The 17,123-nt window shown below is 30.4% G+C and overlaps 1 protein-coding gene and 1 long non-coding RNA gene across 3 annotated transcripts; one reads left to right on the forward strand and one right to left on the reverse strand.

The window, feature by feature from the left end:
- The first annotated feature begins 10,037 nt into the window (after positions 1–10,037).
- On the forward strand, positions 10,038–11,949 carry LOC133668290 (uncharacterized). Of its 2 annotated transcripts, XR_009833666.1 has the most exons (3): positions 10,038–10,269; positions 10,674–10,899; positions 11,132–11,949. It is a non-coding gene; the product is annotated as an uncharacterized LOC133668290 (long non-coding RNA). The 2 variants fall into 2 exon arrangements; XR_009833665.1 differs by lacking the exon at positions 11,132–11,949 and having other exon boundaries at positions 10,674–11,041.
- A 2,126-nt stretch (positions 11,950–14,075) lies between these two features.
- LOC133706236 (GPI-anchored protein LLG1-like) lies at positions 14,076–16,083 on the reverse strand. The gene is made up of 3 exons (XM_062131723.1): positions 15,769–16,083; positions 15,594–15,650; positions 14,076–14,823 (listed from the first exon to the last, which is right to left on the reverse strand). The coding sequence occupies exons 1-3, from the start codon at positions 15,851–15,853 to the stop codon at positions 14,468–14,470; spliced, it is 498 nt and encodes a 165-aa protein (XP_061987707.1). The 5' UTR covers positions 15,854–16,083; the 3' UTR covers positions 14,076–14,467.
- Between the last annotated feature and the right edge of the window lie 1,040 nt (positions 16,084–17,123).

The following is a 17,123-nucleotide window of genomic DNA, read 5'->3' on the forward strand; positions in this document are numbered from 1 at the left end:
AGAAATTATTTTTATATATATTTTTAATTTTTAAATATATTAAAAAAAATATTTTTTATTTTTAATATTAAAAAATAAAAACACAAAAAAAAATATTTAAAAAAATATTTTTCTTTTCTGAAAAGCATCATTCAACTGCACAATTTAATACTACTTTCTATGTAAGTTTTGTTTTTTTTTTTGTCTAGTTGTATTTGTATGGTAGTTGAGATGACATTGTTAAGAGATTTCTTTTTATTTTAGTGCATAAACCACAAATTCTTTCAATTGTGTCATAAATTATTAATTTTGACAACACAATTGTGCGAGTTAGGTGGATGACATAGTTAATATTTACGGTGGAGTAGTAATCGTTTTTTAAAGTATTTTTTATTTAAAAATATATTAAAAATTATTTTTTTATTTTTTAAAATTTATTTTTAACATCAATACATTAAAATAATCTAAATATATAAAAAAATTAATTAAAAAACAATTTTAAATGTTTTTAAAAATATAGTATCACCGCAAAAACAAACTATTTTTATAGACACCCTCATAATTATCAGATCTGCATTGAGACCCGATCTAGACTAAGATTTGGATTTCAAATTTATTAGGTCAAATTTTAAATAAAATTATTTTCAATAAAAATTTAAAATAAATTATTAACAATATCAATTTTTCAAATTAATTCAAGATAAAACTTGATGCAGCATAGATAGATTTTAGATATATGTGTTATTTGATCAATTCACTAATCTAGGTTAAGTTAGATAATGTTTCGAATATGCTATTGATGATTCGAAAATCAATTCATCTTTTACCTAAACAAATTAAAGTATTAGAGAGTACCAAACCCTTATAAAAGCTTGTTTTTGCAGGTGTTGTAACCCTTCAAAAATCTCCCCTTCTCCTCCTTCTCCTCTCCAAGCTTTCTCTATTGATCTTGTCCAAATAGAACCCCACCATTGTTATGATAGTTGTCCATTATCTCTTCATGATTTGAATCAGATAGAGATCACAAGGAGCTGAAAAAAAGGTTGCATGATGAGCATGCTAGCTCATGAAAATGTCCATCTTCTGTCCCTGCATACCTGAAGAAGCTTATGCTGAATCATATTGTGAAACATGGACACTGCTTTTGGATGATAATGTCACAATATAGAACCAGGATTGTCCTCGATTTGGATTTTTTCAAACGAGAAGCAGATTAGGATCCAATTATGACGACTCTTTAATTCCCATTAAAGAAACATGATATCTTGTGTTTCATGAAGTCTACAAGCCAGTTTCCTAGAAAGTTATTCATTTACTGTGTGCCCCTCATTTGCATCACCTTCCACAGAATTCTCATGATGATGCAAACCAAACATGAATACAAGCTAATAAGATAAGAAGTTCTCCATTTTTATTGAAAAACAGAGTTGTTTACTTATCTTCTTTCTCTATTGAAAGTAATCCAGAAGTAATAGATCTGTCCAGATAACTCGTCCCTGTCACAAACCATCTGTATTTCCCGTTCTGTGAGTTGTGCTTGGTTGCCTTACTAGAAAAACAGATTCATCAGATTTCCAGTCAAATTAGTAGAAAAACATATTCAAAAACAGATTCATCAGATTTCCAGTCAAATTACTAGAAAAACAGATTCTTAAAATAGCAAATTCCGTGACCCCATGTCAAGTCAATTGCTACTGACCAATTTATCAGATTTCCAGTCAAATGAGTTCATCATTTAAGAGAGAATGCAGGAGACCCACCAGAAGAAACATTCACACTTGATGCCATCCCTCTTCGAATTGCATTTTTATTTATGTTGGTGTCAGGTTGACGGGGGGAAAATGAGCTGTGGACTTGATTATGAACAGCCTAACTAGTTGAAGCTGACATGCTTATGTAATTTAGCATAATTGATAACGAGTATTGGACCACCAATCTTGCTCACATTTAATACATATATATTTTGCATTTTTGGTTAGTGATGAGTTTATAGGCCTCAGCAGAAGATAACACACCTCGTCATGAACTTGAGCAAGTTTTGAATTTTTATTTTAAATTTATTTTTTATATATTTTTAAATTATTGTGTTGTGTTGTTATTAAAAATAATTTTAAAAAAATAAAAAATATATATTTTAAAATATTTTCAAATAAAACACTTTAAAACCAATCACATCTTTTCTACACCAGCAAAGCAATCAAGGCAAACAAGGATAGTTTGTCTAAATTAAAGCACAGTAAAATACAAGTCCAGATTAAGTTTAAATTAAGGCCCATTGACTATATGAGCTACTCGTCTTTGAATAAGCTTCAAGATCCACAACAATCTTGTGCCCACATTCACTCTGTGTCTAAGCAGGTAAGAGTTATTGTAAATCATGCCTATCATTGGGTGATTATTTTGGATTCAATTTGATTTTTAAAAAAATAACTAAATTCATTTTTTTAAAAAACCAAAACCGGCTCAAACCGATCGATTTCGGTTCGGTTCGGTTTTTTAGAACAAAAACTAGTTCAAACCGACCGGTTCCGGTTTGACTCGGTTTTTTCCGATTTGACTCGGGTTTTTTTCGATTTGGGTTCGGTTCAGTTTTTTTGATTTCAAGCTTATAAAACCGAAACCAAACCAAACCAATCGGTTTTTTAAAAATTCTAATCGATTTAATCAATTTTTTTTTATGATTCAGTTTTTTCAGTTATTTTTTTCTGATTTTCTCTGTTTAATCAGTTTTTTTATTTTTTTACTCATCCCTAACTGTTTCTAGAGATAATCTTATTTAGCCTATCCAAGTAGTGTAGAATGGGAAAAGGATAACCAAAGTAATTAGGGCACTCGTTAAGATGGTATTCATTGACAAGTTTTATATCAAAATGCAATTCATTAATTTAACGCAGCAGTATTAATTTTCAATTCATTTATTATATACATCAATCTAAAACAGAGTCACAAATTTAGTAACTTCATTTAAGATAATTCAAAACAATGTTATTAAAAAAAATTAAAAATTAAATCAGGTTTTAATCAAAGCTAGATCGGGTTTAATAAAGTGATATAAAATAAGTGGTCGGTTAATATCTCATGCATGCTAGCATGGCAAAGATCATGTGGGTTTAAAAGTTATTTTTCATACATATAGCAAATTAATGACTATGAAATTAGTTTATTCATGAAGTTGTCCTTCTCATAGCGTCGCATTTGTGCCTCCTGATTCGGTTTGGTCATGTTTTGCATTGTCGGGTCCGACTTTATTATATGGTGCCCACTAAATTATTGCGAGGTTTTGACGTAGATTAAATAAACTTTATTCTAATTTTCTGTCATTTCTAATAGTTCATATGCGGTTAGCTACAAAGATATAACTTTTGATTTCAACTTCGATACTGTTTAAGAACACGGTACAAACTATTATGTTTCTAAAAAATTTAATTTTTTTGAGTTAAAATTTATTATATTTTGTATGTTTTAGATCGTTTTGATGTGTTGATATCAAAAATAATTTTTAAAAAATAAAAAAATATCATTAACATGTATTTCGATAACAAAAATTATTTGAAAAGTAACCACAACTATACTATCAAACATAATCTTGTAAATAAAAGTGAATATTTTTCTTGGCTCTATGCAACTGTTAAAGGCTTTTGGGATGATGAAATCATACCGTGCATGCACTCGATAGTGAAATTTTGTTGGATTTCATTACACAAAGTGATAGGTACCCTGATTACATATGATTATGTAATGGTTCACTATAGAAATTGAGTTTTTTAAGGCTGAGTTCATGGATGGTGGACCGACTTAATCATTGGTTGATGGACTTTAGTAATAGTTGTATGATTTGCCTAGGGAATAAGGAACTCTCCGATATGTCAATAAATGCAAGGAAAGGAAAGAAAATATATAGAAATTAAAAAAAAATACAGGTATATGCATGTATTGACCTAAAAACTGTATAGCCTAGCTTGGTTTTGGTAAAACTTTCAATGATATAGCTCTGGTTGAGTTTCAATGTGTTGAGGGTGGTTTTTACGGTCGAGAATGCCTTGTATAGCTATAATGGTCCTGACTTGTAAGCCTAGCTTTGCTCTGGCTTGACTGAGTGTATTTATATAGCTAGGCCTTGAAACTTTTTAATGGAGAAGGAGATTATATCATTGTTCAAGAGATTGATATTAAACCTTGTTTGTGAAGTTGGCCTTCTATTAAAGAAAAAATGGTGTGGTGCTATCCATGCTTTATGTAAAGGAAAAAAATCATTAGGCATGGTTGCTTGCTAGTTGATGTGTCATGCATGTTATTGGTGAAAATATTACTTGTGGACAATGTTATTGGCACTACAAATTGTGTCTGCATTGCATAGAAAAACTCGTGCGCGTAGAAAAATTATGTGCATGAAAAATTTATACATATTATTTTTGACAATTAGAAAAAATACATAAAATAGCTTGCTAAGTAGGATTAGATCAGTTCAACACTTAATTTTAACTTGTTTTAAGTTAAAATGGGTTGGAGTTGAACGAGATAACCTTATCAAAATTCAAGTGAGATGTTGATTGATTTTTTTTAAAAAAATTCAAAATAATGCTATTTTAACTTTTAAAAAAATAACTAAAATGATATTATTTTAATTAATCCAAGCTAACTTATCCAATTCTTAACCTAGATCTTATATTGGTAATAAGTCAAATTAAATTTTATAGTTTGATGGTTTAAAAGTTTTGCTTGAATTCGAATATTAAAACAAACAGCTAGCTTCTACAAGAATTTATTTACATCAATTCAATATAAAATATATATTGTTAATATTGCTGGAAAAACAAAAACAGTATTGAATGATGTAAAAATTAAAGGAGATATATTTTTTATATAATTGAAAAGAAAAGAACATTTAACCCAGTAAACCACTATGAGAAGGGGAAAAAGTAACATCACTTTGTTATGTAATCAAGTGTATGACACAATGAAGAAAGTGCCCTTGGGACTGATCGAGTGTTCCAGTTTCCTCACAGTATCTTACATTGAAGACAAGGAAGGGTGAGTTAGAAACTAAGGACGTGTTTGGAAATCATGTTTTTTTTTTTTAATTTTTTTTTATGTTTTTAGATTATTGTGATATGCTGATGTTAAAAATAATTTTTTTTATTTTGATATATTTCTAAGTAAAAAGTACTTTAAATCACTACCATTACCACAATTTCAAACACACCCTAAAAAGCAAGCTAGACAATATATGATGGTATTTGAAAGAGTAATAACGATTGTTTTTTAAAGTATTTTTCGCTTGAAAATAAATTAAAATAATATTATTTTATTTTTAAAAAATTATTTTTAATTTCAACACATTAAAATAATTTAAAAATTTTAAAAATAATTTAAAACAAAAAATAAAATAAAAATTATATTTTTTTAAAAATACTTTTTTAAATATAAAAACAACAAAATGCTACTTAAACACGTCTCTTTGCTCTCTTGAATCCATACAAAAACATGTTCCAAATATCCCACCTGTCAGCAGAAGCTTTGTTTGGAAGTTAACAGCAGTGACAGCTTCACCTTGGAAACCTGGCATCTGCTCTCTCTCGTCAGCTGAAAATAACCTGCGCTTTGTTTTTGTTGTGGAAGTTTCCTACCTTCTTCTTTAACTGCCAGGCCTCTCGACCAATGCCAGCCAAACCCACCTCTAAAAATATACAAAATTTTGGGATAAAAATAGTGGTTGACAAAATAATTGGTCGGCACGTGTCATGAGCCCAGATGGCTGATGATCTTTTCTGTCGAGTAAGTACAACCTCAAGAGTTGAAAAATCTTGAGCTCGTGTCGCTTGCCAGCATAATACCTTAACAACATGACAAAAGTACCCTTCAACACATTACTGTGAGTTTAAACCCGATCAACTCTGAATGATATTTTAAATTAAATAAGTCGAAGGTGGCTTGGTGTATCCCGTGACATGAAAAGTTAACTTATGATATAATTAAAATTTAATTTAATTTTTAAATATTTTTTAAAATAATATTATTTTAATTTTTAAAATATTAAATAATATTATTTTAAATTAATATTAATCATCACTTAACTCATAATCATCGAGTAAAGTAATTAACCAAACAGGTTTAAAGTATGTTTGGGAATACGATACAAACTATATTTCCTTAAATTTTTAATTTTTTTATTTAAAATGAATCTTTTTATATTTTCAAATCATTTTAATAGGCTGATGTTAAAAATAATTTTTAAAAAATAAATTTTATTTTTATTTTAATGTATTTCTAAACAAAAAATACTTTGAATCACCACCACTATTATAATTTTAAACACACCCTTAATAACTTTACAAAATAGCATATTATTCATGTTATTTTTTTTAAAAGAACTTTTCATCCTTTCTTTTCCTTTTCTTTTATGCTCTGACATAAAATGCTGTTTTTGGCAGGATATTGTATTACTTTGGATAATTATTGTCTATTCTGAATGTTTTAATCCTATCCACCAAGATCATCCCTTTCATGTGTATGGTGTTGTTTACTTGGATTATTATTAGAAAAGTGGAATTCCATAATACGTTTTTGTCATCTTAGTAACTTGTCCTTTAGTTTACAACTATCAATCCCTAGTTTTTTTTTTCTTTTTTTTTTGGAATGTTTTAATAAAAATTAGATTTAAATCAAATAAATCTTTATTTTAAACAGTGTTTGGTATGCGGTTGGAAAACGCTTTTAAAAAAAATTAAATTTTTTTATCTTTTTTACTTTAAATTAATATATTTTTGATGTTTTTAGATTATTTTGATGTACTGATGTTAAAAATAATTTTAAAAAAATAAAATAAAATATTATTTTAATGTGTTTTGGAATGAAAAATACTTTAAAAAACAACCGCTACCACACTTCCAAACACCCATTTAGAACAATTTATTTCATAAAATAACTTGACTCTCAAATTTCATGTCAAGAATTCAAGCATCAACAATGCCTACAAACTTAAACCATGCTCTTACTCTATGATTAATAAGGGATACAATACATAATTTCCTATTCTTTTCCTTTAAATTAATCTCAACAGCAGTCATAATAGAATTAAAAGAATAAATAAATTAAAAATAATGAGAAGGAATCGATTTTGTATGTTGATAAACAACTTAAATATATAGTAAAATTTATGTTTTTAATGTATAAATATATAATAATGACTGTAACTTGATAACAACAAATTTTTAGCTCTTTGAAAATCACATGAAATTGGTTTATATGAGTGTCAAATAATTTGATAAATATTGATATCCAAGAAAATGCTATATTTTCCCTAATTACATGTATAATATCTAATTTGTACACCCAATTGTTTTTTAGAAAAAAAAAACAAAAAGAATTTTGGGATAACTATGAGAAAATAAAATGGTATAATAGGAAATTGAGACCACATCTTACAAATAAAAATAATCCTGTTTATCTTTGTGTCCACACCATGTTTTTAAAAAAAAATTAAAATATTACTTTAAATTAAATTTTTGAATTTTTTAGATTATTTTAAAGTGTTGATGTAAAGATAAATTTTAAAAAATAAAAAATATATATTATTTTAATATATTTTTAAATAAAAAAATTAAAAAAACAACCTAAGCACCTACAATAAAAATCACGACGATAAGTATCTTCCAAATTATAAAGCTCATTCATTTCCAAAACTTACAAATCTTGGCCTTTTCCAAATCACTTTCCAGTTTTCATTTTCAATAACTTTGTGAAAATGAAAATATGTTGTCCGTACACTTGTCGTCCAATAATTGACTATTTAATAAAAAAATCAACCAATCAGGACACACACCCGACACACTCCCGACACGTCGTCTCGAAAAAAAACAACATCGACATGCCGCGGAAAACCTCTACCCGTTTGTGTTATTACTATTTGCCCCTTTTCAATTTTTTATCGGGTTCTGGAAGAAAAGTCTCCCTTTTACAGGATTACCCTTCCCTTTCCTCTTCTTTTAGTTTATCTAAAAAAATCCAGAAATCCATACGAATGAGAAAGGCATGAAGTGAATTCTTTGAGTCTTCTAAAACATTTATCCCAAGATTAATTCAAATAATTTTAATCATTGCTAATGAATTTCAACGGATTTATTAATTACTTCAAAACCATTATTATTATCATTATTATTAAAAAAAACTTGTAATAATTGATTTGACAACAAATAATATGATCCTAGCAGACTTTAAATTGAGAATAAATGATGTATATTAAGTATATTTATGATGATGTTAATCGGTATAAAAACTCTTTTATCTATGTTAATATTACAGGTTCTACGATTCTTTCTTATTCTTGTTAGTATTATTTTATGAAATGTTATTGTAGAATTTTTATAATTGTAATATAAATTATAATATTTGAAAATTAGAAACATTAGAATGCAATATATATATATAAACTCAATAAATTTCTTTCATTCATATATATATATATCTCATGAAATATAAAACAATCCAAGCAACTTAGAAACAAAACTTTTGAGTTGGATAATCGGTTAATTAACTGATCATAGCAATCTCATTTATTTTTCCTACCCAATATGTTTAATAGTTTATACTTAGTGCTTTGTAGGCTAAGATAACTTGTAGCTAGTATCTTTTTTGATGAATGTAGGGACTCTTAAATATTTAAATAAGTATATTTTTAGAGAGAGAAAGTACAATAATATTCTAGAAAAAAATAATAGAAAATAAAGATTGTGAGCTTTTATTTTGAAAGATTCATGATGTATTTAAAGCTCATGAATCTTGTTATTTTGTAGAGAGGATAAGCTGTAGTGTAATTTTATCTTTATAATATTTTAAGTTGTATTGTTAAATGTATTCCATTCATTTTATCCATAAAAAAGATGGAGACATGGTAGGCCATAAGATACTTTAATACACCTAATGATATTGGTGAAGTATAAACTTGTTTAATTAAGCCTATTTGTTAAGAAATAATTCATTTTAGATTTTATGTAAAAATATATAGAATTAATGATATTAGATTCATGTATTATGTTTGAATCCATAAATATAATGAATCTAGTCATACCGGCCATACCTAAGGTATGCTGACAAAAGTCTTCGAACTTAACATCATTGGATAACGCGCAACAATCTTACCTCGTTGGTCTGACAGTGCCCCAGACCAAGCTAGTGGGCACAGAAACACTTGCCAAACCTAAGAGTTCGGTTTGACAAGTGTTAGATCTAAATGGTGTCACATGTCAGACCCAAGTTATGTCTAGGTCTGACGCAATGCTTAACCTATATGCGAGGTTCGACGCACACTGCCAGGCCCAACGTCATTTGGGTTTGGTAGTGGCCAGACCCATAATCACTTGGTTCTAGTGGTTGCTAGATCTAACAACTTTTGAGCTGAATTTGACTAGATCTAATAGCACTTGGGTTTACCTAGCACGTCTTCATGGAGACATATTTGGTGATGATGCATGTCAGTCCAACGCATCTAGGAATACAAAAAAATTATATCTGTATATTTTTTTTGATTTAATATTTTTTAGAAAAGATATATAAAAATATATTTATAAAATCTTATTTTATCAATATCTATATGAGTCATGCTCCAAACAAGTATAATTTGGATTCCTTCAATATTAAGCTTTACCAAGTAAACTCAAACTTGATTTTCAAGTTTAGTTGATAGATAAATTCATGAATAAAACAAACTTGTTTTCTTGAGTTAACTTCACCAGATAATTTCTTATAAACTATAAAGAAATTGAGTTTATAGTTAAAGGGGTTTGTTTCCTTCTTTGTCAACGATGTTGGATTTTCAAATTCTTCAATTCAATTTTCGATTTAAGAATTAAAAGTAAAATTCTCATGAATTACTACATCAAATTCATGTTTGATAACATCACTCTAAAAGAACAAATTCAAACCCAAAATTGTAAATTCAATACCCGGAGAAGGGGATAGTTGCCGCGTAAATATTCGAAAGTTACCCTCACTGACTAAAAATCCTTTTATATATATATATATATATATATGCGCCATGACTAACTCCTTTCTTCACAAGTTTCAACTCTCTGCCATCTCTCTCTCTCTCTCTCTCTCCCCCCCCCTCTCTCTCCAAGAAACTATTTTCCAATTTCTTGGCCTTGACAAAATTTCAATAATTTGAATTCCAAACAAATCACCATGCCGATGAAGAAATCGAGCCTCTTTGCAGCCTTTGTTGCTGCTGCTACTGCTACTGCTACTGCCTTCTCTGCTTCCTCCTTATCTTCTAGCTGTAACTCCAATGTTAAGGTAAGACAGTTGACAAAACAATTCTGGGTTTGTGTATTTTCTTGAATTTTTTCTCATGGGAATTGGTTTCTTGTGTTCTTATCTCTGTTTTTTTTTTTCTGGGTCTTGCCTTGTCTTGTGGTTCAGTAATTGATTCCAGAGAAGCTTGGGATCTCTTTTACCTCAAAGATCCTGCCTTGTACTTTCTTGTAAACCCATAAATGTTTTTAACAAGAAATTCAATTACTCAATTTTGGGTTTCTTGAAAACTAATGGAATTTTAAATCACCCCTTTTGGTGCTTGGTTTCTTCAATTTTTTTTCCCTGATTGATTGATATAGTTTAAGCTTACTTTTTAGTTTGTGATTGATCTTTGTTTTTTCTAAAACTATTAGTCTTAAAGTTTGATACCTTTTCTTTTATAGGAAGCTGGCTCAAACAAAGATCACCAGAGATCGGCTTCCATGGATAAATTTGCACCAAGGTATGATGGGTTGAGGTTTATTGAAACACTGGTCACTGCTCACAGATGACGAGAGAGTCAACATCTGGCCTTTATAGCTCCATGGATGATACTGATTAGATGTACTAATTTTAGCTAGCACCCATCTTTTCTCTTAAATTATGAGAGAAAAGGATGGCATAAAGAAGGTTTGACCTTTTTTCTTTAGTTTCTTTGAGTGGATCTGATTAGGAGAACATCTGTAATGCTTGAGTTGAAATTTTGTAATGGTGTTTTCACTCAAAAATTGCTTGTCCTGATCATAATTCATGGCTGATTTTCTTTGTGCCATCGATTTTTCTGGGATTAGAAAATGATTGCTTGCTAAATTAGTCATGTTCCATTACTTATCTTTTCACAGCAATATTTTGTACTCGGCAGGCATCGTTAGGTTACGCGTGGATGTCTGTTGGATGACAATGTTTTGTAGCACTACGAGTCCAAGATGTGGTTCTGTGGAAGTCCCAAAGGGGAATTCCAAGTTATGAACAATTTTCTTTCAAGTATGGGAACAAAATACTTTGTCCTTATTGACCTTGCTAAATTAGAGCATTGAGAGCCAAAAATCAAGTACTTCCATGCTTGGATGAATTTGGAAGCTCATTTGGGATCAACCAAGTTCAATTGGCATGTTGCTTGCATCCATTTTTTTTGTTGTTCTTGAGCTGACAAGTAGGCCACCTAAAGCCCTATTGGGTTTACTTCAAAATTAGTTCTCATGGAATGACATAGCCAAATTCTTGATTTTGCACCAGTCTCTTGCTTGAGTATTTTGGGTTACCAAAAATTTGATCTGCTACCACCATGAAGTGTGCCAAATTCTTGATCAAGCACTATGCTTTTGCTTGAAATAGTTTGCCAGCATCATCAAAAGACACGAGACCAGTCTGCAGACAGCATTGGAACAAGAATGTGGTGATCAATGGCCCAAATGGCCTAGTGGTGTCTCGGGCTTCCAAAAGAATGGTAAAAAATTGAAGCAACTTTTTTGAACTTGAACCCATGATAATGGGAAGGACGAGTTGTGTATTTTCAATGGTCGAACAGAGAAAAAGAAGTAAAAAAGAAAGAAAGTGATGGAATAAGTATATGCATCTTCTTGAATGCTTAAAAATTGGAAAATGGATATTCTTGATTCCACTCATCGGTATGTATGTTAACGCAATCTAAATTCTATAATTAATTCACCACTTGGTTTATTGATCACACTTGGTTTAGGGTTTGTTTGGCTTAGAAATTGGACCATGAATTTAGATGTAGCTGTAATGATAATAATCTAATCAGAATTTAGATGTAGCAATTTCAGACCCGTTGCCGCATGCATTGCAAGCGCTAGTCAAGTTTCTTTGATTACCTATCCTAGTCCCTATACTTGTTCAACTTTAAATTTTAATCCTTTAACACTTAATTATTTTAAATTAACTGAATTTTATTTTATTGCAACACCCCTTATCAAAGCAACAAAAATAAACTATCAAGTCAAACAACAAATAAAATCAATTTAAAAGGATCAAATTCTTTTAAAAAATTGTGGACCGGAAAAAACTTACCTTGACCGTCCAAATTATTCATTGATTTTGATAAAAAAAGATTGAATATTTATTTAAACTTTAAATTCAGTCCTTGAAGTTTTAATTATTGTAAATAAGTTAAATTAAAATTTATTTTGTAAAATCGAGAATTACCGAGAAACATAATATTTCATTGACACCTAGAGATCCCCATAAACATGCATTAAAAATAAATTACCAAGACCAATAACAAATCAAATAAATTTTTAAGGATCAAATTAAAAGATAAAATAATTAAGAGACTAAAGTGTAAAAAATCCCAGGGACAAAAGAAAAAAATCACTACGCAGATTCACAGTATTTCTCCTCACAATGAGGATTAGTTTTTTTTTTAAAAAAATAAATAAAAGCTAAAAATGAAGCTTTTGAGAAAAACACATTGATTTTTGAGTTTTTGACATGATGTCTACACATCTTCAATCGATTTTTTTCCTTTATCAAACAAGGTTGGCTGACTTTTGATTCATATAAAAAAAAAACCTATTTAGTCAACATAGAGATCTCAAAACTGGATTTATTCCACATGAAACACCTTTAATTTTTGAATCACAAGGCACAAATATCAGTTCTCTATTTAAAAAAGCTAGCGGGCACCACTTTGCCAAGAATGAGTGGTTAGAAACTGGATATGTATCACAAGCATTTTGAGCGAGCTATGGACATAGTAACTGATAAACTGGTTGACCATGTCACCATGAAAGATGCTAGCACAAGAATTATACTACAGTGCCGTTCTCTTGCCATATTATTGATCTCGGCTTCTTTTCTTCATTGTGATGTTGATGGGCCCCAGAATTATATCCTTGATCATCTTATACATGACATAGAACATGAGACAATACTCACAAGACACAGTTCAAAATCTTCATTGGTCATGAAACTACTACGAGCATCTAGAACCCTAGCATAGATCACACTTTTTCGAGCCTGGGCACATTATGTGGCTCATTCCTTTATTGGATTCGAGGAGGATGACTCAACTCTCTATACTGAATCCAGGGTGTTGACAGAGCCCAACAAGGCCAGGCAACCTCCCAAATGGAAGAGTTAACTATGACCCCTCAAAGGCTCAAGTCTGGATTGGACAGACTATGTTTATATATCTTGATTTGTCCTTTGTGTAATCAGGCATCGTTGTATTGCAGATTGTTTTAAGCTATCAGGCTCTTATGTCCATCATAGCCTTCCTCTTTTAGTCACTTCCACGAGTAATCAATGCTTCCCTTTCCCTTTCAATGAAACATTGAATGGGAGAGCTAAAGGTGACAATGACTAGAAAGATACATGGAGTTTGCTGGTAAAGTTACATGGTAATCACCTCAAAAAAGATAAGGGATCCGATTCTTTATTGTTGCAATGAATGGACAAGTATGGTTCCATATCCAATTATTCTGGGAATAGAAAAATCTACCCTTATCCATAGAATTTTGAGCCTTTCAGCTAGGAATTTGATACAGAACAGATCCAGTAAGCAAGGGCCATGACATGAAAGTCACAACTGTTTTGAAAGCAATAATAGATGTTGTCCGGATGCCTTTTCATCCAATTGTCCTATCATGCGTGGCCCTCCCTCTAAAATCTATATTTTTCTCAAAAAACCTCAATTCATGACTTTATGATTCCATAACTTATCTTTGCTACAAAGATTCATGTTCACCCTTTCATTTATTACATAGAGAGAACACTGTTAAAAGATGTGCAAACTTTTATGACATTGCAATTCCAAGTGCATAGAGGGACAACAGACATTGACATAACACCAGAATCTTCAATTATGTCAGGGGGCAAGTGAAAAAATCAAATCTCAGTACCCCAGCTTGATAGCAGATTGTTATTCTCTCAAATTCAATTTAACAAATTGACAGTAGAACTTAGTCAATAGCAATGATACACCAGCATTAATAATTCAAGAATTTCTTCTGAATGTCACATAGCTGCACATGTTTACACTAAGAACAGCACATGGCTTGTCGAAGTCGAAAGAATCTGATAGCGAACTATGCACCGATTAGTAGTTAAAAGAATGCCAAATTGTAGCACAAAGGTGGAGAAAACAATGATGGTGGAACCGCAATTTGATGAAGCGATACTTTGGGACTGGAAGGTGTAACAGTTAGGAAATGAATGGTTATCCACTCTTGACCATCTAGAATAATTGGAGTAACAACACTATGAGCCCTGCTGTGAGCGTCAACAATGAGGATTGAGTAGCTGCAATTTGAACTCCTCTACTTTTCTTGGATTGGTCCACGTTTTGGCAATCAAGACCATTCTTATCTTCTCTGCACTCATTGGCAAACAAGCCAGGAGGGTATTTCCCATAGAGATTTATGTAGCTGAACATGGTTGAGGCACAGTCAGTTTCCAGGTCATTTATGGCATCGCTAAAAGGGCAAGCAAATTCCTTTAAAGCATTACAACATGATTTTGCTGGGTATTGTGGTCCTTTGCATTTATCTGTGAGGACACTGTAATCCAAATTCTCAAAGCTTACGTTGCAGGCTGCAGACAAGGAGAAATGGAGGAAAACATGAAAAATCAGTGTGTTTATTATAATAACTAGATTATGCATCAAGTCTAATATCTTGTCTATTGGTTTATGTTTCCTCAAGAAAATAGTCCCACTGCATAGAAATGTATAGGCAAGTGATGTCAATGGCAGAAAATCAGCCTCAAATTTCTGTCAATCGGCCTTGTAAAGTCCTATATAACGATGGTTCAGATGGTGCCAAGAGAGCACGTCCAATTCCAGATCTATGTGTGATATAACTTGAGCATGAGTACAATGCTGTTTTCCTCCCGTGTGGTCATATGTGCTGTTGTATAACATGCTGTTCGCATTTGAGCAACTGTCCTCTTCGCTGAAGATGGATAGAGCAGGTAGTGAAGACTTTCCGCCATCGAAGATTTCCTTCAACAAACTTCTTTCAGACTTTTGTGTCATTTTAACAAGTGATTCTATGTAATGTATAAAGATATTCATTTCCCTTTGATCACCTTAACCAATGGGATGAACAGTAACATTCTATGCTCAACATTGCCAATCAAGCCATTAAAAAAATCAGTTCAAGAATCAACAACAAAGAATCAACAGAGGGAATTTGGAATGGAGAAATGTTTCCCATCTGCAAAAGCATTCATTTGCTGATCAAAGTTTGTCCTAACTTTCTTGTCATTGAGATATTAATGGAGGCAAATCCTCGAAATCTGCAGAAACATACAGATTTCCGAGAATTTTCCCAAAGACAGGGAAACATAAAAAGAAAACTTACTTTTTTTCATCTGGAGAAGGTTACGGCCAGAACCTCCATGAACATCAAGTGCATCATCTGCAGTTTTTAATGGTAAACAAAGGGAAAGAAAACAAACCTGAGAATTAATGAGAAAAAAATCAGAATGCTACGCTCATACAATATCATGAAGTGATGTGAAAGGTATGATTCTTACTGGAAATAAAGGAGGAAGAGGTGGCAAGTCCAGCCATGAAGAAGAAGCAAATGAGATAAAACCATGAATTAAGCTTCCTAGCCATGCTTCTGTTTTCTTTTTTGTCCCCTTTCAGCTTTAGTTTGTAATCTTCTGGAGATCTAAATCAATCTCCAACGCTCCTTACACCAGCAATGGCCCTCCTTTTCTTTTCTTTTTGCTGCCAAAAAACAGCCTTTGCCTATTTTTCTTCTTTTACTATTTTTAGCCAGAAAGAACATGATTGCATCATCGCATGAATGGTGATGGAAACGTTTAGGCAAAGAACAGCGTGAAGGTGTCATGGTGGCAAGCTTTCTAGCAGTAACACACGCATATTTTCTCATGTAATTCACATAATTAATTAGCATTAATTAATAATATTATTATCATTAATACTGTAAACTGAAATAGAACAGATTTTCACTGTGCACATTAAAGGCCAAACATGCGCAGGCTGTACTTTCAAACTTAAGTGCTTCTGGACTTGATTTTCTTGGCCTTTCATCTTTTTTTTCCTTTATTTTTTTTTTGATATTTAAAAGAGAATTCTCTTTAAATAGAATAACTACTATGATATTTTTAAAATTATTTGGTTATACCATGCTTTTTAAATAAAATTAGAGATTTTATGATAATATTAGAAATTACTTTATGAATAATTATATATTAACCTAAAATACAAGAAAAAACTTAAAAATTGCTCATTAATATTTAATGAGCATATAATATCTATTTTTTAATTGTAATTTTTTTATATATTCTTCTTAAATTAGTTTTTTTTTTATATAGCCACATAAAAATCATCAAGACATGATTTTTTTGTTTTGGATTGAAATTCGCTTTTCTAAACATGATAAGTTTTTATTTAAAAAATCATACTACTAATAAAATTGATGTTTTGTATAAATATTTTTTATTAAAATGTTTTTTTCCCCATAATTTTAATCATTTGAATTCTTACTGGCTATCATTTACTTTAATTACTGTGGGACAGATTGTTACTAGAGAAGCATTTTTTTTCCCAGTCTTTTCTCCTCTTGAAAATTGTATTGGCCATTTATCTTTTTAATTATTGATATTTTAACTTTAATTTTTATTTTTTTGATTTCTAGTTTTTTTTTTGATCTTTTTATATAATTTTTATTTATTTTAAATTTCATCATTCAATTCAAATTTATAATATATTATTTTTTTAATTTGATCTTCATTCTTCTAATTTTTTTCTTTTTGTTAAAGTGAATTTTCTTTTTAATTTTTTCCTCTAATTTATTTTTTAATTCAGCTTTAATCCTCATTCTTTTAATTGTTATGTTTGGTTGTGGATCCTTTTGTCA

Source organism: Populus nigra, chromosome 11 (genome assembly GCF_951802175.1).
Source record: "Populus nigra chromosome 11, ddPopNigr1.1, whole genome shotgun sequence".
Taxonomy (NCBI): domain Eukaryota; kingdom Viridiplantae; phylum Streptophyta; class Magnoliopsida; order Malpighiales; family Salicaceae; genus Populus; species Populus nigra.

Excerpts from the sequence above, each read along its gene's own strand:
- LOC133706236 (XM_062131723.1), bottom strand. The coding sequence starts at position 15,853 with ATGGCTAGGAAGCTTAATTCATGGTTTTATCTCATTTGCTTCTTCTTC. Across the intron at positions 15,651-15,768 it reads CTCTTCCTCCTTTATTTCCA|ATGATGCACTTGATGTTCAT; the intron begins GTAAGAATCATA and ends TAAAAACTGCAG. Across the intron at positions 14,824-15,593 it reads CCTTCTCCAGATGAAAAAAA|CCTGCAACGTAAGCTTTGAG; the intron begins GTAAGTTTTCTT and ends CCTTGTCTGCAG.